The 26,671-nt window shown below is 35.1% G+C and overlaps 1 protein-coding gene across 3 annotated transcripts in view; it reads right to left on the bottom strand.

The window, feature by feature from the left end:
* PLPP1 (phospholipid phosphatase 1) overlaps positions 1-26,671 on the bottom strand; it is a 97,534-nt gene that overhangs the window by 57,229 nt on the left and 13,634 nt on the right. Inside the window, exons 1-2 of one of the 3 annotated variants that reach the window (XM_081306692.1) lie at positions 4,143-4,280; positions 3,394-3,571 (exon numbers count right to left, since the gene is read on the bottom strand). The exons of 1 other annotated variant lie outside the window; for it this stretch is intronic. In XM_081306692.1, coding sequence (XP_081162818.1) covers positions 3,394-3,471 — 78 coding nt within the window. In that variant the 5' untranslated portion in view covers positions 3,472-3,571; positions 4,143-4,280. Of the gene's footprint in view, positions 1-3,393; positions 3,572-4,142; positions 4,298-26,671 lie in introns of those variants that run through there. One more of the 3 variants, XM_081306689.1, reaches the window with a different exon arrangement.

Here is a 26,671-nt window from a genome sequence, read left to right as displayed (position 1 = left end):
AGATGCTATTTTCATTTTTTTTCAGACTAATCATTTAGAATGACTTCACTTGGCACTTTCTTGGAAACAGATGAAACTTTATGTATACGCAACAATTAAGCTTCTACCATTAAGAGAAAATAAGTATATAGTTAATAGTAAATTTCAGGTACAGCAAAATGAAAATGATATAATTTCTAATTTTTTTCCAATCTAAAATAGGTTTCATTACTTGAAAAAGCAATGTATATTCAAAGGAGGGAGAAAAAACAGAAAATATAGATGGAAAAAAAAATAATTTCAAATACTAATAAACCCCACAAACACCAATGCCCTCTTGCCATTGAGTAGGGTAAAATTCCAAAGCCTCTTTTGCCATAAACAATACTTTACTTATATATTACTTTACCCCTTGGAAAAATAAATATGAATACTATTAAGAGAACCATCACTATTCTCCCCTCCACTCACACTTTATATATTACAAAAATATTTTCATGTCAATAAATATCACAAAAAATATAAAATAAAGTATTTGTTTCATCACCAAAATAAATCATAACTGAAACAGCCCCCCCCCCATAGCTGGCTTAATTTATCTCTTTCTGCTATTAAAAAAATAATAATAATGCTATTGGCTGGGCATGGTGGTGCATGCCTGAAATGCCAGCTACTCAGGAAGCTGAGGGAAGAGGATTGCAAGTTCAAGGCCAAACTGGGCAACTCAGCAAGACTGTCTGAAAACAAAATAAAAAGGGTTATGGATGCAATTCAGTGGTAGAGCATTTGCTTAGTGTGCACAATTCCCACTACCACAAAAATAAAAGGAATCCTATCATGAACATTTTTGTAGCTAATTCTCTGCACGAAACTATTATTACTTCCCTATTATAAAATATATCCAGTATATTTTCTAGATCAAACAATGTATTATTTTTAATATCAATTTACAGTTCTGCCTGGCATGTAAGAAAGCTTTTTTCTATGCTTGACAAGCTAAGAAAGGTTCTTACCTCTGCTAATGTGACAGATAAAACTGTCTTCTCAGTGTTACTTTAATATAAATTTCTGTATTTCTTAAGAACATTAGCAGGGCATGGTGGCACATATCTGTGATCCCTGTGACTTAGGAAGCAGAAGTAGAGGCAAAGGAATCCCAAGTTCAAGCCAGCCTCTGCAACTTAGCAAGACCCTGTCTCAAAAATAAAAAGGGCTGAGAATGAAGCTCAGTGTTTAAGCACCCTTAAATTCAATCTGCAGCGCGCATGCACGCATGTGTACACACACACACACACACACACTCTCTCTCTCTCTCTCTCTCTCTCTCTCTCTCTCTTTGGCGCATTCATGTATTTATCACTAATTTATAAGAAGAGATTAGGCCTTTTTCACATATATCCACATGCATTTCTAGTTTGTAATGATGTGATTTGGGTCCCATGAATAAAACACTATCTCTTTATATCCTGGTCATGAAAAAGCACCGACTATAACCATTATTTTAGGTAAAACATTTTTACTAGAAGCTTATATCATAGACTAATCAAGACCTAAGAATAGCAACTGCTCAGGTGAGTACTCAAGTCAATTTAAAATAACAGGTCAGAAGTAGATAAGAATTTTCTATTACCAAACTATATATGTTAAACCCTAGACATAGTGTACTTATTCATTATAACATGTAGATTTGAGATTTAACACTGACTTCATTGTTACTATCAAAGTTAACTCACTATTCTCAAAGTTTATACATACATTCAAGTTTTTACCTTCTTCTAAAAATGTAAAATTTTGCAAAATTAAACATATGGGAACCGATAAGGGTTCCCATTTCTGTAAGTACACCTACAGAAAGCCAAAAAATATGGCGGGTGGGGAAAACCCAAAACAGAAAAAAAACTTTGAGCCATATAATTAAGAATTTAAAATCTTCTGAATCTGGTACCTTTTTGCTAGCTAATACAGCAGAGCATACATTAATTTTTAAAAAAGATTATAGACCACAGATTTTTAACTATCACTGCTTTAAAATGTAGATTTTCTATCATCAAAATCTTATTGCTGGGCTGGGACTGTAGCTCACTGGTAGCACACTTGCCTTGCATGTGTGAGGCACTGGGTTCGATTCTCAGCACCACGTAAAAATAAATAAAATACAGATCTATCAACAACTAAGGGAAGAAATATTTTTAAAAAAATCTTATTGCTTGTCAATTATAAAGTATATGTATAAAGTTACATCAAACATAAATCATTCATGTTAGAGAAAATAGTCGACTACATCTGATGTTATGTATAAAGATTAAACAAACCTACCCTAGGAATTTGCAGGCATCCTCTCATATTAATCCACAAGCCATAAGCACAGCTAAGGCCCAGAAACTGGACAAATACTATTAATATTTCTTTTAATATAAGTAAATTTGCATTAAAATATCTTTCCAGGTCCATCCTCTCAAACAAGCTCACAGCAATCAATATCTAAGATTTATACCAAGTCTTTTCCCACTACATTTTAAAAAATATAAGAACTTATAATGTTTTTCATCTAAACTGATACTTTCATATTTATTTCAAAAACATGTCAAAGTAAAACACAGGGCACAAAATTGAATCTGCAGCATGCTCTTAATATGAAAATGGTTGCACTATAGGAAATAATATTGAAATGTTAATAAAATAGTTGTCTTCAGGTAATAGAAATATAAGGGTTATTTTCTTTCTATTTTTAAGTTTGGTTTAATATATAAATGAGTATGTACTATTTTTATAACTAAATTTTTAAAAAATAATGAAGTGGACCAAATTAAGCAATTAAAAATAACTTCCTAATCCTCAATCAATTATCTCCTCAAATACAGGAGTAGTTTTTTTTTGTTTGTGTTTTTTTTTTTTTAACTATGTGATAATTGCTTGAAAGAAAAAATGGTTACAACAAATACTTTGTGCCTCCTGCAAGTTCAGTAACACTAACTATTCTCATGTAAGTGACAGTACTGTATGCTTCCCTGTACACTGTTCACAAGCCTAATGGCTAAAATAGGTATTGCCAGTTAAGGTAGAATTTACTTTTTAAGAAAAAGTAACTCCTTAAACTAAATCCCAGATTTTCTCTCCTTTATTACTATAAAAGTGGTTCCAATCAAATTAGAATTGTTTTTATATAAACATACTTATATATCTTAGAACATAGTAAAATCCAAGTCCCTTTCACACCTTCAGGATGAACATCAAGGGGAGGAAAATCTGCCAGTGAAAAAGCAAAATGAACTCAGATACATGAACTGGAAAACCAAAGAACGAGGTTATTATTCATAGCCAATTTGAAGGCAAAATAGAAATGAAAACCCAAACAGTCCTGTTGTGAACCATGACTGCTGAACTGCTAAGAGACTAAAATTGTAAGTCAAGTACCTGGGAAAGCCAACCGACAAGAGGCAGGAGGTCAAAGAATGCATATATGTGGCCTGATCTGCTGTACTCTTTAGACATTCTAGACGTTTTAAGTCCCTTCTATTTCAAAGTAACACAGAAAGACAAAGGGCAAGGTTTAGGAACTGGGACCAATTTTAACTCACTGGTGAATCTTAACCTAGAATGAAAAAAAAAAAAAAAAAAACAGTGAAACCCAATATTATCCTAAAACTATCTAAAGACCAGCACAACTTTAAAAGTAGTGGTAATTTTAATGTATTCTTAAAATTTTATTTTGCATGTGTATTTAAAATCTTTGTTTTGTTTCCTCAAATTTAGTAAGTAAACCTATCTCCATTTTTATGATCTCAATTTTCACTTATTAGTATGAAAGCAAGCATAATCTTAGTTTCAGCATTGCCATAAAATAGCTTACTAAACTTGAACAAGTATATAGGCCTAAGTTTCTTCATTTGAATACTAAGAGGAATTGGTCCAAATTATTTAAATAAACCCTTCCATCCTAAAAATAATCATACTATAATTCTTTAGGAGATATCAAGCGGGTAACACCCACCTTTAACAGGAGAAACACCCATGAATTGAAACAGTGGGTATATTCTTCAAGCCACCATACACCACATCAACAATGGTGAAGATAGGTCTTGATTCACTCCCACCCAACTCCATCACATCATCCAACCTTAAGCACAACAAGCCCAACACTACCTACTTATTAATTTACTTACAGAGGAAATGGGTAAGCCAACCCCCACTATGATGAGGACAGTAGATGTGACGGTACTGTCATGGTACGGAAACTTGATGCTGTTGTCTGTACAGAAAAAGCCTCTCTGAAATGGATATATTTGGCCCCAATTTAGAACAGTCATAGGCATGGAAGCTGTTGGGGAAGGGAAAAAAGACAGACATGATTAAACTCAATTCACTTCTTTAGGAAGTAAAGTCTACTGAATGGAATGCAAATCTTAGTTACATTTTGCCCTTTGTGGAAAAAGATAAATACTTCATAATATCCAAGAGTGAATTCTGAGGAAACCATGCAACATTTGCTTATCCAAAAATAAATTCTCTTATTTGCATTGACCTCTGATTCTAAGGACAATCCATAAAAGAAATCTCCCAGGGAGAGGAACAAAATTGGCCCACTGAAAAATAAATTTGAGAAAACAGGATGGTTTTCTATTTTAAATTTTCTATAGCTAATTCATATTTAATTTAATTATTTAATATCTTAATTATTAAAGGAAAAGGCAAAGTTCTGGAAATAAATTTAGCAATGGCATCATAACAGTCAAATGTAGTTAAGTAGAAGAAAGACATAAGAATTTGTTTCACATTAGAATGTAAACTAACAGATTTAGAAAAAATAAAAACCCTAAGTATACTTGATCACAAAAAAAGAAAGAAAGGAACAAGCCCTTTGTTTTCCAAAGACAAATTAAAAAAAAAAATGGGCTTTTATTAACTCAGGCAGAGCTCCAAAACCATTTTAACATGATGTAGAGAAATAGTTTTCAGTTAAAATTTTCCATCTAAATAAAATGACCCTGAAAGACCAAAGTTAAATAACTTAAAGCAACAATGTTTTTGGTGATGTTTGTTTTGCTCTGTTTTTGTTGTTGTTGTTGTTGTTTTGGGTTTTTTGTTTGTTTGTTTGTTTGTTGTTGTTTTGTGGTTTTTTGTTTTTTTTTTTGTTTTTTTTTTTTTTTTTAGCAGGGTCCTGCTATTTTGCCCAGACTAGCCTCAAACTCAAAAGTTTTCCTGCCTCTGCTTCCTGAATGGCTGGGATTACAGACATGCACCACACAATGCCCAGCTAGCAGCTTCTTAATATGTTTAAATATACGATACTTTTAAGCTTTGTTTTATAAAATTCAAACATTCAAACATCTACTCACTGTATGCACAACACTAAGCTAAGCCATATATAGTAAAAACAGAATGCACACTCAGAAAACTGTTTAAAAAAAGATACCAAAATATTTTTGGGGAGAGTGATTCAAGAGTTCTGTATCTTTATTGTGATGGTAATTCCACAGCTCTATTTTTATTGTATATACATTTTAAAAGACATAAGAGGCAGAAATATGCCATAAAAAGAGGAATATGAGTAATTATTAAAATGGCATAAAAAGGTATTTGGGAATTCAGAGGTCAAAGTAAATGAAAGTGAGAAAAGATCATTAAAGAGGAGGAACAAAGTAGAACTTGAAACAGCAGATAAATCACAGGCAATTGGGAGGGGCACAGAAGAGCAATTAGTGGTTGAGGGATGCAAGGGCAGCATGAGAACTGCATCAAGAGCACAGAGGGAACAAGCAAGGAGTGTCCAAGGTACATTTTACAGCATGCTAATACATACTGCATGCTCACACATGCCAGGCACTAGGCTACACAGATCACCTTCATTCTTACTTCAACCCTGTATAGCAGGTACTATCCGTACTCCCATTTTTTACTCAAGTTATCATCGAAGTTTAGAGAAATAAAGAAATAAAGAACACTGTTGAAACTGTAAGTGGTAGAGCCAAGATTCCAAAACAATCATCAAACATATGTCTTCCCATGGATTCATATGATCTGGCTAGAGTAACAGGATAAAATTGTGGCAAGAAACATAAGAGTGGTGGCACATGCCTGTGATCCTAGCGACTCGAAGGCTGAGGCAGGAGGATCTAGAGTTCAAAGCCAGCCTCAGCAATGGCAAGGTGCTTAGCAACTCAGTGAGACCCTGTGTCTAAATAAAATACAAAATAGGGCTGGGGATGTGGCTCAGTGGTTGAGTGCCTCTGAGCTCAATCCCTAATACAAAAAAAAAAAAAAAAGGTAAGAGTGGGGGCAGGACATGTCCTTAAAAACAGCTTGTTCAATCAAATACATGTTGCATTCATAATAAAAACTCAAAGTTAATGAAACAATATCTTCTTTTCTCCAAATTTTGCAATGTTTTTAACTGGGCTTAAGATTTTTGTGTTTATTAAAGGATTATGGCTTAAAATACTGGCCTAGAAAAGACCTTATCTTGTGGGGATATATATATGTTTGTGTGTGTGTGTGTGTATCACTGTCTTCTTTTGCTCAGGGTCAGCAACATGGTAAAATGAGAGTTTTAAAATTAACATCCAAACCAGCCTAGGTGTCCAATGGATGAATGGATAAAGAAAATGTATGTTTAGCTACTCAAGAGGCTGAGAAAGAAGGATTTATAAACTCAAGGCCTGCCTGGGCAATTTATTGAGACTCTGTCCCAATAGAAAATAGAAAAGGTGGGCTGGGGATGTGGCTCAAGCGGTAGCGCGCTCGCCTGGCGTGCATGCGACCCGGGTTCGATCCTCAGCACCACATACAAACAAAGATGTTGTGTCCGCCGAGAACTAAAAAAAAATAAATATTAAAAATTCTCTCTCACTCTCTCTCTCACTCTCCTCTCTCACTCTCTCTTTAAAAAAAAGAAAAAAGAAAAGAAAATGGAAAAGGTAAGAGATGTAGCTCAGTGATAGAGCATCTTCATAGTATGTGTGAGGCCCTGGGTTTGACTGTCAGTACTAAAAGAAATTCTATAATAATCTTACACTGAGTTTTACCTGTTATGATAAATTCATACTGTATGTAACTCCCAAAAAGCATTGTTTTCGTTTTCTTGCAGACATCTTTCCAGGGAACTTTCTACCATTTTTCATTTGAGACAGGGTCTCAGTAAGTGGACAAGGCCAACCTCAAACTTGCAATCTTCCTGTCTCAGCCTCCCAAATTACTGGGATTATAGAAGTGCACAACCATGCTCAGCTACCACTTGTTTTTCTTTACGTTTGCTTCTACATACTAAATATTAGCATTTACTTACTTCAGTCTTTCTCTAAAAATTTTTTTTAGATTTATTCCACTGGAATATTTTGTAATAGCACATCTTTAAGGAAGTATACACTATATGTAAAATGGGAGGGATTTCAATTATCAATTAGAAAAGAATCAGAAAACACACACACACACACACACACACACACACACAATCATTCCAGGTATTCATTTATCTACTTTTCCTAACAAATCATAGAAGAAATGCACTAAGACAAACGTACACTAGCTAAGAGTTGAAAAGACTGAAATATTTGTGCAGCACTGTCGGCCATGGTCCCAATAGGAAACAGACGGCACAGCACGTTCAATCTGAATAATTTGAGAATTAAATTAAGGAACTATTCACAAATAAGTAGTCAGTGTTTAGAAAATCAACCAAAAGACAATGAAAAGAGGTGGGGGTGTGGAGGGAGAAAGGAAGGAAGGCTAGCCAGGTAGCAGGCCATTCTTCTTTTGCCATGTTTTCCACTGTCCAAATCCACCTAGAAGCCAAAGGGCAAGGTCAGGCTCCTAGCACAGAGAGTGGGGTGGACAATGATAGAAAGAGCAGGTCAACTGAGACAAATACAGACATTCCAGTTCTGGAGGTAAGAGAAAAAGATAAGGCTAGGCAGGTTTTCAGTAGAGAATAGACAGGGCCTTGAAGTGGCTAACTCAAGAGTTTAATAAAGGAACAGGGTCTGTATTAAGACTACAAATTAAGAATTTTGGACTTTATTTTATGGGTAAGGAGACACACAATTTAATCTGTGCTTTAATGTAGTATGGAGAGTTCTAAGACAAGCTATGTAAAGGGGAAAGCAATATGAAGGAAGAATGGAGGAAAAGGTGAGAGACAAGAAATACTGGTGTATATGAAGGGTTGAAATGACATAGCAATGGAAAGAGAAAAGAGATTTTAAAGATGTCTTGGACTGGAGTTGTAGTTCAGTGGTAGTGCACTTGCCTAGCCACGTATGAGGTACCACATGTAAACAAATAAATAAAGGTCCACATGTAAATGAATAAATAAAATAAAGATTCATTAACAACTAAAACAAATATTTTTAAAAAAATAAAAAGAGGGCTGGGGATGTGTGCTCGCCTGGTATGAGTGTGGCCCGGGTTCGATCCTCAGCACCACATACAAACAAAGATGTTGTGTCCGTCAAAAACTAAAAAATAAATATTAAAAATTCTCTCTCTCCTCTCTCTCTTTAAAATATATATATATATATATATATATATATATATATATATATATATATAAAATAAAAATAAAAAAATAAAAAGATGTCTAGAAGGTTGTTCCTATAGATTGTGAACCATGTAGGCAGACATGGATGTATGTGTCTCTAAAACAAGCACATACATACACACTCTTCAAGCTTGGAATCTTGCAGAATATTTATCATTTTGCCCTTACCCTAAGTAGATTACCATTTAATAGCATTCCCTCCGCAATCTTGCTTACAGTAAGCACTTCAAAGAATATTTATGGAATGAGTGAACAAACAAATAAACAAATGAGCAAAAGCCTCTGAAGCATGTAAATAATTATATGTATAACCATAACTTGGATCCTGAAAGTTTTAAATGATTTTTCTCTCCAAAAGGCTCAAGCTCAAATAAACCAGGAAAAGAAAAGGTGGAGAGGTTGTGGGAAGAAAGGGTAAACAATCTGAAATTCAGGGATGTGCTGGGGAGGCTAAGTGTGCTCAGTAATAAGAATGCTTGCTTAGCATGTGTGAAGTCCTGGGTTTGATCCCCAGAACTGGTGGGTGGGGGGTGGGGAGGAAGTACTTTCAATTCTGTACTCTAAACAATTATTTCTTCAACTTATTGTCCACTGGGAACACAAATGTCTCAAAAAAATAAAAAATAAACAAACTGAATATACCCATGTTAATTGCTAAAACAAATTTATAATTCACAAATTCCTGAAATCTTGAAGACAATTTTTGTACAGCACAGCATTACCTCCAAGCAAAGTTTCAGACAGGGCTGTTATAGAAGCACTTCTCTCAGCAGTGCTCCTTACTTTTTACTAGTGAAAAAAGAAGTTGAGGACCCAACTGCCTCCTCTTTACTGATCCACCCAAAACAGAGATCTGCAGAAAAGCAGAATGATCAGATTTCCAAATAAAATGCTAAAGAATAAAAAAAAAAAATCATACTTCAAAATAAGACTTTACAAGTAATTAACAATCAGCTCCTAGTCTTTTCTTTAGAACCACTAGAAACAATCAAATCTGAAATGGTATCAAAAATTGCACATATACTCCACTCCATAATATAAATGTCATCTGACACATCTTCAAAGTTAGCAAAGAAACTAGTCATCTGTGACTTTGCTCCAAGATTCCTAAAGTTCTCACATTACATTCAACTTTATAGTATATAAGATATTATGCACTCTCACTAAAAAGGACAAATCATAATGTGGTTTCTTCTTCACCAATAAAAAAAATATTTGCTCTTACTGGAAGTACTTAAAATAATCTGGACAGCCCATCTTATGAGCATTTAAATAGCAATCCTGCTAGTTTGGGAGCACAAATATGCTTAAGAAAAAGATTTGCTTTATAGCAAAAAGATTTATATCATGGTTGTTTGTGGATATTTACTTTGAGTTCTTAAAAATTTTACTACTCAAATGAAACATTCAATCATTTTACATAGCCCTTCACATACATGTCCAAGAAAAATAGAAACATTTATTGAGCAACTATTATAGGTCAACACCATGCTAAGGCATGTGCACATATAAGTATATACTGTCTTCATGTAAGAATATGTTTATATTTCACATTTCCTACAATATAAAAAAATTCAAAACAAAAAACCCTAATTAATAATATAAATAAGAGCCATATCCATGGAAATGTGTTCATTATATTGTTCAGTAAGCAAAATAATTCATAAGAACTTTATATATGGTATAATTTCATCTATCTAAAATAAACTATTTGTTCAAATATAAATCTACATTTGAAAGCACAGAAGAATATATAACTGACTTTTAAGCAATTATCTCCAGAAGATAGAAGATTTATTTCCTACCATATATACTTGCATGTCAGAATATTTCCCAACAAAAGTTTATCATTACATTTGAATTTTTAAAAATGCTTTATCATGTCAATTGCAGTGCCACAACCTATAATCCAAGCAGCTCTGGAGGCTGAGGAAGGAGGATGACAAGTTCAAAGCCAGCCTCAGCAATTTAGCGAGGCCCTAAGAACTCAGTGAGAGATTGTCTCAAAATAAAAAATAAAAAGGGCTGGGGATGTGGCTCTGTGGTTAAGCACCCCTGGGTTAAATCCCCAGTACCTCCCCAACCCCCCGCCCAAAAAAGCTTTATCAATGAAAACATTTTTAGGTATGTTTCCTAAAAATATGCTTACAACTTTTCTGAAATTATACATACTATCCTTTTCCTGAATTTCCCTTTTCTGATATTATATGTACAAGTATACTAAAAAGATGAAAAAGTAAAGAGGTGTGAAACCAGTCTGTTTTCTTATTCTGTTTAAAAAAAAAAAAAAAAAAAAAAAAGGAAGAAAAAAAAACCCAGCCTTTAGTTTTATCAATGGTTGGTACACTCCCAAAGAAGTAGGCTATAATGAAATAATTACTTTGTAAGTTATTCCTCTCTTGCAACTTTTTAAAAATTTGTTCTGATTAGTTATACATGATAGTAGAATGCATCTTGATACATCATATATAAATGATGCTATAACATAACATAACATAAATGAAGTTACATAAATGAAGATACATAAATGAAGTTATAACTTCTCATTCTTTTTTTGGTGGGGGAGGATCCTGGGAATTGAACTCAGAGGCACTCAATCACTGAGCTAGGTGGGCAGCTCAGTAATAAGAAAGCTTGCCTAGCATGTGTGAAATCCTAGGTTCGATCCAGTCCTATTTTGTTTGTATTTTATTTAGAGACAGGGTCTCACTGAGTTGCTTAGCACACCTCGCTGTTGCTGAGGCTGGCTTTGAACTCACAATCCTCCTGTCTCAGCCTCCAGAGCTGAAGAGATGTGCACAACTGCGCCCAGCTTAATTTCTCATTGTTCTCTTGTACATAATACAGGATCACTATGGTCACATAGTTATATATGCACACAGGATACTAATGTCTGATTCATTCTACTATCCTCCATCCCCCCTCCCCTCCCTTCACTCCCCTCTGCCTAATCCAAAGTACCTCTATTCTTTCCTAGCCCTATCCCCCTTACTGTTAATTAGCATTTGCATATCAGAGAAAATATTCAGCCTTTTGTTTTGGGGAATTGGCTTATTTTCTCCTAGCATGATATTCTCCAGCTCCATCCAGTTACTGGCAAATGCCATAATTTCATTCTTCTTTAAGGCTGAGTAGCTCTTGCAACGTTTGAGATCTATGATGATCTACTACATATAAAGTAGATAAATCATGATAACAATTAAATCTAATATCTCCTAAAAACGTATGAAGCAGGGCTAATTTTTCACATTACCATTTCATCATAATATTTTGGGTCCTTCTAGAACATGTTTTTATAGAAAGCAGAAATAATCTTGAGACTCAACAGGCTGGTAAAAAGGGTTGAATATAAACCACAATGATGAATTAGTGATAACTTCTTGAAAAATCTTATAAAATAATGGCAGACCAGCAAGTAATTATAAAAGGGTGGCAATGCCTTTAATCATATAAAAAATAAATAAGTAGCACTCTAGTGAGTTTTTAAAATTTCTCTTTTAAAAAAATTGCCAAAGTTAATTACATATTTATATAAGCTAGCTTCACTCTGATGGGAAAGAGATGATAGAAAATAATTCAGGGCAGTGCTATCTAGTAAGATTTTCTTGACAAAAGAAATGTTGAATACAATATGCTATTCAATATAGTAGACAGTAGCAGTGTAAGGCTACTGAACACCTGAAATCTGGCTAATGTGACTACATAATTCTAAGAATAACCAAATCTCAAATGAGATATAGTCATTGTTGTTATAGCAATAAAAAACAATTCTTTCTTGTTAGGCTTTCAAATATTCCAAATATCTCTTAAGTAATGGTTCTTAACTTCTTAGGGAGAATGGGCCTCTTAAGACCCGAATGAAATTATGAACCCTTTACTTTAAAATATACAGATTTTTGACAGTTTTACCACTTGCATCCCACTGCAAAGAAAAGGACATCAATTAACACTTTCATTATAAGGATATGAGAAATATAACTTAATTAGTATTCTGAAGGGCACAGACTATAGTGATGAAAAAAAAATATGACTTCAAAACCAGCTAGAATTAACTTAATATTCCTGATTCTTCACATTTCTGGTTTTCCTTCCTCTCTTCTCTTCCCAATTTTGCCCTCCTCTGCTCATCCCCCTTTACTTTCCTAATTATTATTCTAAAATGTAGAATTGAAATCATTTATAGTATTATTAATGTTTATTGGTAATTTTATGTTTCCTGTTCTAATTTCAAAGGCAAAGGCTAGGGATGTAGCCCAGTGGCAGAGTGTTTGCTTAGCATGCACAAGACCTTGGGTTGTATCTCCAGCACTGCAACAACAAAAACAAAAACAAATTTAAAGAATAAAGCATAAATATATTTCTTTAAGGAAAAGTGAAAGCATTTATTGAACACCTACTATTTACCAGGTATTGCCCTACATATTATCTCTAATCATAACAACTCTATGTGGAAAAAAGACAGTCCTCTCAAAATCTGAATGTTTGAGAGAAGTCAGTAAATCATAGATCAAGATACATCAAAATATAAATTACAAAATAGCTGGAAAGCAACAATGAAAAGACTACAAATCAAAAGTTAAAGTATACTGCTAAAACACCACACACAAAAATTCCAGTCTTGCCAGGTGCAGTGGCACAGGCCTGTAATCCCAGTGGCTAGAGAGGCTGAGACAGAAGGATCATGAGTTCAAAGCCATCCTCAGCACCAGCGAGGCACTAAGCAACTCAGTGAGACCCTGTCTCTAATTAAATACAAAACAGGGCTGAGGATGTGACTCTGTGGTTGAGTGCCCCTGAGTTCAATCCCTGGTACTCAGAAAAAATTATAAAATAAAAAATTAAATTAAAAAATAAAAATTACAGTCTTAGCTGGGCCCAGTAGCACCTGCCTGTAATCCCTGTGGCTCAAGGGGCTGAGGCAAGAGGATTTCAAGTTCAAAGCCAGCCTTAGCAACTTAGCAAGTCCCTGTCTCAAAAATTTATAAATATGTTCATATATGAATACACCACCAGTGAAACTCCACATCTTGTAAAACCACAAGAATGGGATTCTAATTAGAATAAATTACACTCCATGTATGTACAATATGTCAAAAAGCACTTTACTATCATGTATATCTAAAAAAGAGCAAATTAAAAAATAAAGGACTAGGGATGTGGTTCAGCAGTTAAATGCCCCTGGGTTCAATGCCTGGTACCAAAAGAGAAAGAAAGAAAATTATGTAGTCTTAAATTCTTACATTAGAAATTAATGAAACAAATATTTGGTGCAATAACTTATTTTTTAAAAAGCTCAAGAAAAAAAGCTGGGGATGTGGCTCAAGCGGTAATGCCTGGCATGCACAGGGCGCTGGGTTCGATCCTCAGCACCACATAAAAATAAAATAAAAATGTTGTGTCCACCAAAAACTGAAAAACAAATATTAAAAAAATTCTCTCTCTCTAAAATAAAAATGCTCAAGAAAATAAATGAACTATAGAACAGAAATTTAAAAATACAAAAATAGATAAACAAAATCAAGAATTTGGTTTTGTGTTTTTGTGCGTCAATAATCAGTCTTGCTTTAGTTTAAAAAAGTAAGAGAAAACAAATTATTTTTTAATTAATAACATTACTCAGATAAATTTTATAAGAAACTCACAGATACTAAGTAACTTATTCAAGAATAAACAGTTCTTGAGTGTGTACTAGAGCAGATAACCAGTATTCACAGCTGGTAAACAAGGAAGACAAGATTTTAACAAAATCTTGACGCTATATCATATTACCATCTATCCTTCAGGAAAGGAGTCTAACCTGCAGGGACTCGGTATCAATAATTTTTTTTAAATGATCTTATCTCTTAGGCCACTTTCAATGTATGATTCCATGAGCCCAAGCTGCTCTGTATAGACAAGCACCTGATTTTCATCTGTTGGCCAGACTGGACATGGAGTTAGAACTGCTCCATGTGACCTAGGAGATCTCTTACTCTACTACACTTGGACTAGTAGCCATCCTGACGTCTAACTACTCTTTGCTGAAAATGATGAAAGAGAAATGTGGAACCGCAGCAAAATTTATAAGAATTATAAACAGTGGAAGAACTGCTTGAGGAACTAATGCTTTACCAAAAATGTAATGGATAAAACTCATACAGAAGAAACACATTACATTAAAAAAAATCCAGTTTATGTAAATGTAACCATGTTTAGTCATTTTTCCATATGTATATATTTGGATATGACAAGTAAGTCTACAGATACTTTAGTGAAGTTTGCCTCTACAAACTCTTTCATTTTCTCCTTTTAGCAGTTGAAGGTAAGAAGTAAATAATTTTTTTTGTCTCTTTACCACTTTGTGTTAGATGAGCACGTTTTAGAAAGTTCTATTCATTCCAAACTTAAGTAATGTTCTCTGTTTCCAAGTGAATTTGGACAAAATACATTTGGGGGAAAAATATGCAGTATTTTTGCTTTCTTTGGATGTAGGTATTACAAATTCTGTCCAGAATCAAATTAAAAATTCTACTTATCAAGTTATTTCTGAACATAAAGGCTTTTATTAATCTTCATTATAAAGGAATTAGATGTCCTAAGGTAAAAGAAATCATTCAAAATTTTACCAACTTAGTGAAACTAACTTCATAAGACAACTAGCTATCTAGTTTTCCTCTACTATAAATCAAATGCACAGATTACTTTCTGATTATTAATCCTGATTATTTGACGAATGTTTCATTTCTAGTACATGGCTACCCATTTATATCTGGCACTCAGGAGACAAATCTGACCAAAGAGGATTTATCCATCTGGATTATCAATCATAAAGGGAATAGTTAATCACATAAGATCTTAGTTATTAATTAAGCTTCCTCAGAAAGAAAGACAAAATCCATAATTTTGGAAAGCAAACAGAAAATCAACATAGCAAACTAAAAAAGAAATCAACCACAGATGAGTAGCCCTTATCTGAAATGTTTAGAACCAGAAATGAGTCAGATTTCACAGAGTATTTTTTGGATTTTGAAACCTTTGCATAGATTTTACAGGTTAAGCACCCTTAATAAAAAATCCAAAACTCACAATATTCCAAAAATTCAGAACTCTTTGAGCATTAGCACTGAAAAAACTTCAGATTTCCAATTTTCAGAATAAGAATGCTCAACTTGTATTCAGGAAACTAGGATGAGGAGAATAAAAGAAAAGTATACAGGAAAATGAAAGGGCTTTTTTCAAAAAAGCAGTAACAGGCTACTTTTTACTTAACTCTCATATGTCCTAACAGGGTGATAAATGTTGTATCTAAATCTTCCATAATGTTAAAAGTAAATAAAATTACATTCTGATGAGAAAGAAACCTGTCCAAGGCCAATTAGGTTGCAGATTCACACAAATGCCACTTACAAAGGATCAGAGTAGGAAAAGAACAATGTGCAGAAAAGAGGTCACTGGAGATCTTTAACAGAAAGACTGCAGCTCTCAGAGAGTAAGAATTCTTAAAAAGAATTAAGGAATAGATAGAGATAACTTTAAAATGCTCTCTGTTAAAAAGAAGGAAGGGAAGAAAGGACAAATAGGGCAGAAGGGTAAACATTCTGTTTGTTTGTGTTCTAAAGAACAATAGTGAGCTGAAGTGGTGGAATGGGGTGAGGGGTCAGGAGATTTGAAAATTCAAGAATAAGGATGAATGGACAGTTGCTCCAAGGGAGATGGCAGTAAATGTAAATGCAAGTAGACAACCAAGATCATCAAGAGTGGGGTAAGCTCATGTTGAAAAAACAAAACAAAATAAACTTTCACATTTGATTTATATAAGTTTCATTGCAGTCAAGCCCTGGGTCCTCTTTGCAGAGGCCATGCCTCTGTTTAGTATTGGCCCAGTGATGGAAATAGTATGGCAAAGACAGCAAGCTAAGATACTGTTAGCATCCATGTCTACTGCCATATAGAACATTTACAATGTAATCCTTTTAATTCTAGATCACAGCTCCAAGAAGACACAGATATTTTTGTTTTTATCCCAAACACCTAAGTCATTATCCAGAATAAGGCCCTCAACAAATATTTGATGAATGAACAAAGTCACTCTGTAAAACAGGTATCAGTAAATATTGCAAAGATTAAGGAGTGACTCAGAGAAGTAACTTAATTAAGTAACTTAATTAAAGTCATACACATAATATACAAGGGTGAAATTTAAGATATTTAACAACTAGTACCATGCCAGCACTGTCATTCAGAACAGACACAGGTGATGCTGGGGAAGCTGCAACCTTTTAGTTATAGGATCATGGGGAAAAATCAGGAGAAACAGGGGCTAGGGTTGTGGATCAGTGATAGAGCACTCACCTAGCACACCTGAGGGCTGGGTTCAATCTTCAGCACCACATAAAAATAACAAATTAGTGGTTAAAAAATAGGAGAGAAAAAGGTAGATTACTGGCAGGGCAAGGGAGACTCAGATATATACTGACTATCAGCCTTCACATTAAGTGGGACACCCAGGATTCTAACCTGTACTCATCTGACTCTAAAGCCTTTTTATAAATAAATCTGGAAATAGAACTGTTCGGTAAAGAGCAAGAACAGAAGACAACTGGAGGTTATGTAAAGAGTAGAAAAGCTATTCAAACCAACTGGAATGAAAAAAGGAATTAGAAATGAATTAAAGATTAATAACTGAATTCAATCTATTGCTAGACAATTAAAAAAAAACAGGATGGGGTTATGGCTTGGTGGGTAGAGCACTTGCCTAGCAAGTGAGGCACTGGATTCAATCCTCAGAACCACATAAAAATAAATAAATAAGATAAATGTATTGTGTCCACCTACAACTAAAATATTTTTTAAAAACAGGATAATCCAACTAAAGTAGGGTAGAGATAAATAAGGAAGAAGAGAAATACAAACAAGCAGAGCAAAACTACAGCATGGAGGTCTTCAATTTCAGGTAAATAATTTGATTTAAAAAAAAAAAAAATCAACAGGGGCTGGGGATGTGGCTCAAGCGGTAGCGCGCTCGCCTCGCATGCGTGCGGCCCGGGTTCGATCCTCAGCACCACATACCAACAAAGATGTTGTGTCCGCCGAGAACTAAAAAATAAATATTAAAAATTTTCTCTCTCTCTCTCTCTCTCTCTCTCCCCCCCCCCCTCTCTAAAAAAAAAAAAAAAAAAATCAACACTGAAGCCAGGTGCAATGGTATGTGCCTGTAGTCTCATCACTCAGGAGGCTGAGGCAGGAGAATCACTTGATCCCAGGAAGTCAAGACCAGCCTAGGCAGCACAGTAATGCCCCCAGAAAGAAAAGAAGGGGGGAGAAAGAGAGGGAGAGAGGGAGAGAAGGAGGGAAAGAAAGAAAAAGGAAAAAAAATGAAGGAAAAAAAGCCTGGTTCTTAAGCAAAGAAAGATGGTATGTAAGATGCATTTCCAGGACCATGAGTTTTGCACAGTAGAGGTGGAGAAGCGGCAAAGCCCAGAGGCAGGTGAGAGGGATCAGTGCACTGAACACCTGGGTGGGATTCACAGATGATATACATACTGTCAACAAGCAAGAGTGCAAAGAACAGGATGCCCTCAGCTTTTATACACACCTATATTCTGGTCAGTGACTTGCAGCCACCACCCCTCTATATCTAACACAGTTCTATTATAAAAAGCACTCAGTAGGGCCTGGCATGATGGTTGGTGGACGCCTATAATCCCAGAGGCTTTAAGAAGCTGAGGCAGGTGGTTCACAAATTCAAAGACAGCCTCAGCAACTTAGCAAGGCCCTATGCAACTTAGTAAGACCCTGTCTCAATAATAAAAAGGACTGGGGGAATAGTTAAGTGGTAAAGCACCTCTGGGTTCAATCGCCAGTACCAAAAAAAAAAAAAAAAAAAAAAAAAAATCATTCTCTCTCTTTAAGTTGAAACAAATGGGAGAAAAAGTGATATTTACCACAAATGGTTTTTTACACTGCATGGTTTGGAGCCAAAAACTATCTACAAAGTCTTCAATGCTGTAGTATCTTAGTGCACTAAAACATTTAAAATAAAAGTATATATTTAAAAGAGCTTTCTAGAAAAACTCAGGACTGAGAATGTAGCTAAGTGGTAGGAAACTTGCCTACTAGTATGCCTGAGGCCCCTGGGTTCAATTCCCAACACTGAATAAAATAATTCAGCCAGGTATGGAGGTGCACCCTTTGATCCCAGCAATGTAGGAGGCCAAGGAAGGAGGAACCCAAAATCAAAGAAAGCCTCAGCAACTTAGTGAGGCCCTAAACAACTCAGTAAGACCCTGTCTCAAAATTTTAAAAAATGAAAAGGGCTGGGGATGTGGTGCTCAGTGGTAAATGCACTGGATTCAATCCCTGGTACAAAAAAAAAAAAAAAATCTTCAGAGTTATTAGGGCAGGTCACTTTACTATGGCTCTGAGATTTCTGCATAAATAAAAAACAAGTTCAATTATTTATTTTATTTATTTATATACCAACAAAAATTAAAGTGAAGAGGTAGTTACCTGTTCTTTCCTCTCCCAGAAGACACACTGAACACTACCAACTGGCCAAGAACAACATTTATTCCTTCCAATCCCTCATGGTAACAGCTTCTCCCCGCCCTTCTCCTCAAGTTGGCAAAGTTCATATCATTAGTAACATTCTGTACAAACTTCTTGTTTTTCCACATCTTTTGTTGGTGTTTTACAGTTGCACATACTGGCCAGTTATCACTCCCCAGTACTTTCCCACTTCCTCCCTCCATCCCTCTCATCCCTTAGTTCCTTTCCTCTACTAATATTCCTTTGAATTTAATGAAATCTGCCACCATCTTTCTTTTCCTTTTCCTCTCCAGTTTCTGCAAATGACAAAAAACATACAACCTTAACCTTCTGAGTTTGACTTATTTCACTTAACATAATAATGGTCTCTAGTTCCATTCATTTTCCTGCAAATGACAATTTCATTTTTTCTTTATGGTGGAATAAAACTCCATTTTTGTATACATACCACATTGTCTCTACCCATTCATCAGTTAATGGACACCTAGGCTGGTTCCATGTAGGGCTATTGTACATTATGCTGCTATAAATATAGGTATGCATGTATCACTATAATATGACAACTTTAATTCTTCAGGATAAATACCAAGGAGTGATATTTCTATATGCAATAGGCAAGGAGATGACTTCAGTGATTGAGACAAAAACAGCTGATGTTTTTTTCCTATTTTTCCCTTCCCTGGGGCACTTACCAGGAAATCTAGCTGAGGTTTCCAGGTACATGAGGCTATAACTTTATCATTTCTTAGCAAAAAAAAAAAACAAAAACATTGCTTACATGAAATTGGAGTTAGGATAATGTAATCAGATTGAGAGGGGACAAAAACCTACAGCAAAATTGTACAGTAACATTTACATCATAAATGGCTGGTCTAATCAGAAATATATTATATTAAGTGAAAGAGACCAGACCAATCATGCTATATACTGCATGATTTCATTTATATGACATTATAGGATAGAGAACTAATCATTGGTTGCCAAGGGAGGAGGGCAACGAGAGAAGTCATTTACAAAGGAGAAGAATAAGGGAATAATAGACACATTCAGAGGGGTAATTAACCAATTCTGCATCTTGACTGCATTGTGGCTACATGACTAAATTCTAAATTGCCAAAATTCATAGAACTGTACATGAAAGGAGTAAATTTTGTTATGTGAATTTAAAAAAATACTAAAAAGATTTGCTTAAGCTTCATCTCACCTCTCTACTCCCATTACCCTTTCAGACCTCTTGACATGACCTAGCAATGACTCCACCCCATCCACTTAGCTAATGCATACTTGCCATTCTGGCTTCTATTAAGCTATTCCTTCCTTTGGTGTGGCAGGATGGGGTCCTAGACAAGTTGGGTAGTCAAATATACCTGGCATGGTTTACTTCTGGCATTCTCCCAGATACTACTTGAATGAGATTGAGCAAATTTCTTAACCTGAGTTCAATTTCTTCATCTAGGGGAGAAAATAAATATTATTTACATATCTCCCAAAGCTTTTGTAAACTAAGAGCCCAACAATGTGTCTAATGGGGGCACATTAAGAGTGTTTAATAAGTGCATATTCCCTAATGTTTTTTCTCTGCTCTCTTTCTGAGAGCATGCACCTCACATACATAAATCCATCACAACGTGAAATCCACATATTATTAACTGTCTCTGAAAATAAAATCTGTGTGTCTCTAATCCTTAAATTTACATAAACCAATATGTTGTCTGATAGTCAATAAATTGTTAGAAAAATAATTTGTCTACCTGATCTGATTTTGTTAAAAGAGCTACTGGAAGACAGAGAGATACAAACAGAAAAGGACAGAGTACACTGAAATGATCTGGGATAGATGATCTGAAGTTTTGAAAGTTTCTATAAGGATGTTGTATGTAGCAATAACAGCACAAAATTGCAAATAACCTAAACATTCAAAAATGAAGGTAAACACACATCTATAATCTATAAAGATTGCAGGTTTCAGGCCAGACTCCAGAACTTAGCAAGACTCTGTCTTAAAATTCAAAGGGGAGGTGGGGGGAGAGGGTGCTTAAGGATGTAGCTCAGTGGTAAAGTTCCCCTGGGTCCTCAGTACCAAAAAAGAAAGCAAGGGTGTGGACAAAGTGGCATATGCCAACTACAGTGAAATACCACATAACCATTAAAATTTTGTAGAAAACTATGGGAATTTTTACAAAGAACATAAAATGGAGACAGAGGAGCAAAGCAATAGTCCCTGCTACCTGGGAGGTTGAAGCAGTAGGATTGCTTCAGCCCAGGAGTTTGGGAGCAGCCTGAATGACAAAACAAATTCCACCTCAAAACAACAACAACAAAAAAGAAATATATGCAGTAAGTTCCCAACTTGGTTTAAAAAAAAAAAAAAGTGTGGGTATATGGTCATTTTAAAAGCACCAGAAAGATTCCCAACCAAAATGTTGAAAGGGTCTCTGGGTTGTGGTAAGAAGATAACTACATCAGCAGTTTTAAGAGCTACTACATCATTTGTTTTATGGGCTTTTTAGAGCTTACCAATTTATTACAGTTCATTTTAGAAGGTTTAGAAATCAAATAATAATTATTCTTAAAGAAAAAAATCTAACCTAGAACTTACTAATGGCAGTATTCCATACCATCCAAGATTCTAATATCTAAAAAATGGGGGTAAGTGGATTATGTCATATTTATCTAATGAAATACATGTATTTTCAAAGTCAAAAGAGTAAAGTATATTATAAACTATATACCTTTGATAAAGCAAGGCATGAGGTACATGCCTGTAATTCCTAGCAACTCTGAAGTCCGAGGCAGGATAATCACAGACTTGAGGCCAACTTGGACAATTTGGCAAGATTATTAACTTATCAAAACCCTATCTCTAAATAAAAAATACAAAAGAGCCGGGTATATATCTCAGTGGGAAAGTATCCTTGGTTTCAATCCCCAGTGCCACACACACACACACACACACACATACATACACACACACAAAAAGATAAGTGTTCCTCTAATTTAAAAAGTAGTCTTTTTTTGTTTATTTGTTTGATGGATCAGACAGGGTCTCCCTATGTTGCCCAACCTGGCCTCGAACTCACAATCTTCCTCGTTGAGCCTTCTGAATGGCTAGGAATACAGTGAGTGTCACCATGCCTGGCTTGAAAAAAGGTATTTTTAACTTGGAAAATCTAGCAGATACACAGGAACACTTTATCAAATATTAACTATATGTATTTAAGTTGTCTTTCTCTTTAGCCAGCAAACTACAGAAGACAATACAGGATAGTGAATCAAGAGGAAAGTTCCCCCTTTGGATGGTTTCTATGGAGTTTATTTAGTGTCTAGTTAAAATTTGTAATCTATATTATTTTATTCATGTATTACTTAAGCTTGTAAAACAAAGCACTGTATTCGGGTGAGAACACCTAGTTAAATTACATCTCCCTTTGAACCAGTGATGGGACTTCCATTCTCAGCAATCCCAACTACGAAATTTCCTTAACCAGTGAAGTCACAAGAAAAACTTTTCCCATTCAGCATTAAGGTCAATGTTCCAAAGAATAATAAATATTGATTTTGAATAAAGGTTAACACATAGCCAGACATGGTGGCACATGCCTGTAATCCCAAGACTCAGGAGAGTGGGGCAAGAAGATGGCAAGTTCAAAGCCAGCCTCAGCAACTTAGTGAGGCTCTTAGCAATTCAGTGAGACCCTGTCTCTACATTTGAAAAAAAAAAAAAAGGTTAGGGGTGGGGGGTGGGTAGGGTGGTGGTGGTGGAGGATGTGGCTCAGTGGTTAAGCCACCCCCACCCCCAGGGTTCAATTCCTGGTAACAAAAAAAAAAAAAAAAAGGTTAATACATAAATGCCTCAGAAGTAGTTGTACAGGGTGGTAGTTGAGAGTAAATGTTAAAACCTTTAAGCTTTAGCAACCATACTGATGGAAATCAGATTGACTTGGTTTCATAATATGGGACCAAAATAAGTTATCTCAGTACTCAAAATGTATGTAGAAAAAAATTCAAGAATCTATAATAGGAAGTGGGGATGTAGCTCAGTGGTAGAGTGCTTGCCTAGCATGCACAAGGTCCTGAATTCCATTCCCAGCAGCACAAAAAAATGAAAAACTTCTGAATAAAATTCAGACCTAAGACCTAAAACAGTTCACATCCCCCACACAACAAAAAAAATATATTTTAATTCTTGAAAGTGTTAATGTGAATTCATCATATCTAGTCTGAATTATGCCAAATGGTAAGGCCTAAAAACTAAAATAAAGTGATACTAACTTTAGCATCTCAGAAAAAAAACATAAAAACTCTTACTTTGGCAGGAAGTCACCAAATTGGCATATCTAAATTAGTACACTTTGTTTAAAATACACACTTTCTTTTTTAAAGGCACACAAACATAAAGCATACAAACAAAGAAGTTTGGAAAATTTCTTTTTACCAGTTATGATTATAATAGTAACAAATCATATATCCATTTTTCCAAAAATGTATGTTTATATTCCTAAAGTCATCTTATACAGAACATGAGCTGAAGGAGGAAAATATCCCACAAATTATTTCTTTAAGGCTAAAAGCAAATATTCAATGCTGGAACTATACAATAAACAGCTACTAAAGGCATAAATTGGTTTGTTGAGTGACTAAAACCAAAGACTTTATTTACAGATACTCATTTAATTCTAGGAAGCAGACAGTATTCTCTCCATTATGCAAGTGAAAAAACTGAAGCTTAGCAGAACTAAAGAACCAACAATGTGACCTGAAGCAAACAGAATTTTGAAATTTTGAATATCAGGCTCCAAATCTCAAACTGTATCCACCACACTTGATGATAGTTTTTGAAAAACAATGTATCAAATAATCCATTGATGTTAGCAATGAAGGTTCTGTAAAGGAGAATTCAACTATTTCTTTACAACTGACCTAAAAAATTATTTCCCTTTATCTGTCAAGATCATTCTCATCTGGCAGGGGGTCCATGCCTGTAATCCCAGCAATTTGAGAGACTGAATCAGAAGGATCACAGATTTGAGGCCAGTATGAACAATTGTGCGAGATCCTCTCTCAAAATATAAAAAGGGTCAGGGATGTAGCTCAGTGGTAGAATGCCCCTGGATTCTATCCACAGTACACACACACACACACACACACACACACACACACAAAATCATTCTTCAGCCAGGCGCGGCAGTGCAAGCCTGTAATCCTAGAGGCTCAAGAGACTGAGGCAGGAGGATCTAGAGTTCAAAGCCAGCCTCAGCAAAAATGAGGCACTAAGCAACTCAGTGAGACCCTGTCTCTAAATAAAAAAATACAATATAAGGCTGGGGATGTTGCTCAGTGGTCAAGTGCCCATGAGTTCAATCCCTGGTACCAAAAAAAGAAAAAAAAATTATTTTCCCATCTCCCATCCAGCACATCATAGGAAACCATGGCAACCTATTATCGTATGGGTTATCTTATAATTTATATCTTATTATAGGATAAAAGTTTATATCCTATAATAAGATAAGTATAGTGCTTCAGATGATGTCCCTAACAGATCTTCCTCCATTCTCCTCAGAAATGATTCTATTATTCTATGCTTGAAATTTTCTCAAGGTTGATGATGCACTTATTCACTCAGCTAGTATTTGGGTGTCTTTCTTACCTGCCACATTCTCCCTTCTTTCTCATTCTGACTCTTTAAAAGAGTGACATATACCCAGCAATTTCCCTTTCTTCACCAACTACCTGTTTCTCCGTCCAATTTGGCTTCCACTCTGAAATGGCTTTACATAAGTCTCTCACTGATCTTTTGTATCTAAACCCAAACTCCATTTTCCAGTCTTTATACAGATCTTCCAGAATATAGACATTGTTACCACTCTCTCCACTTGGCTTTCCAGAAACACTCTCCTCATTTGTAAACACTCCTTTTCAGGTTGTCTTAATTTTTTCCAACCAATCTGAAATGTCAGTTTTCTCAAAGCTCAGTTCTAGACCATCTTCTCATTTTATAACTTCTTCCTGGGATTTCATCAATTCTCATGACTTCAATTGCCACAAATATGCCAATGGTTCCCAAAAGTCAAAAGTTTTCTCTGAGCTCTAAAATCATTTATTCAACTAAGGACTTCATACTTTATACATATTCCAAGGACATCTTAAATATAACATGACCAATACCAAGCTCACTATATCCTTCCTATCAAATCAGGTTCTCTCCTAGTTTTCTCTAGCTCAGTGACTAGCAGGAACCAAAATCCATCCAATTATGTAAGTCAGAAAATTCTGAACTATCTTACATCTCTCTATATACCTTTTCTCCACATTGAACCTGCCACCAAGAAGAGTACCCTTAATCTCATAGACGCTATCTACTTATATCCTTCTCTACCACCATCTCCTTAGTCTCACTACCATTATCTCACTTCTACCATTACAAAAAGCCTCCTAACTGATCTTAAATCCAAACCAGCTCTAATCTGGTATTCTACCTACCAGCCAAAGTAAAAGTCCACACTCTTAACTTTTAAGCATCCCAAGAACAAAAATTTTTTTTTAATTCTGCAAAGTTTCTACACATAAGTAAAAATAAGTAAAAATGTTTTCTTTGATATAAGGAGACTGATTCATAGTGGGATAGGGAGAGGGAGCATGGGAGGAATAGACAAACTCTAGATAAGGCAGCAGGTTGGAGGGGAAGGGAGGGGACATGAAGTTAGAAATGATGGTGGAAGTGATGATCATTATTATCCAAAGTACATGTATGAAGACATGAATTGGTGTGAATATACTTTGAATACAACCAGAGATATGAAAAATTGTGCTCTATATGTGTAATAAGAATTGTAATGCGTTCCACTGTCATATATAAATTATAAATAAATAAAAATGTGTTTCATATTTTGATAAAATACAAAATATTTTAATAAAATTCTATTGAAACTGAAAGTCAGCCTAGCATTCTAAGTTGTTTAAAATAGGGCAACAATCTCCTCTTGAGTAATTAGAGTTTGTGCAGATATAATGCTAGCTCACTTTAAAAGTTTCCATTTATATTCCCCTCCCCCCCCCTTTTTTTTAACCAGGATTGAGAATTGAAAAGAAGACACTCTACCTCTGAGCTATACCCCCAGCCCTTTTTATTTTGTATTTTGAAACAGGGGTCTCACTAAATTGTCCAGACTAGCATCAAACTTGCCATCACGTGGCCTCGGCCTCCCAAGTAGCTAGGATTACAGGCATGTGCCACCACACCCAGCTTCCATTTACATCCTTTATTACAGAAAGTACTATATCCTTATTGCCCAAGTATTAGTTCATCTTCATTGCCTATATCAACTATAACATTTCTGCCATCATTCCATTTGATATATATATTTTTTTTTTTAATTTTCCACAGTGGCCCATGCTTCACAGCTATTCAGAAGGATGAAGCAGGAGGTTCACAAATTTGAGGCCAGTCTCCTAAAGTCCCTTAGAGGGAGCATGTCTCAAAATGAAAAATAAAGAAGGGCTATGGATGTAGCTCAGTGTTAAAGCACCCCAAGGTTCAACCCCCAGAACCAAAAAAAAAAAAAATTTAAACTCCTTGCTTTGACAATTTTGCTTACAAAATGTTCAATGAAATTACAGGCTTCCTAATCTGGT

Source organism: Spermophilus citellus (genome assembly GCF_964194105.1).
Source record: "Spermophilus citellus genome assembly, chromosome: 1".
Classification (NCBI taxonomy): domain Eukaryota; kingdom Metazoa; phylum Chordata; class Mammalia; order Rodentia; family Sciuridae; genus Spermophilus; species Spermophilus citellus.
The sequence above is the reverse complement of the archived record's forward strand: the minus strand, read 5'-3'. Positions and strand labels throughout refer to the sequence as shown.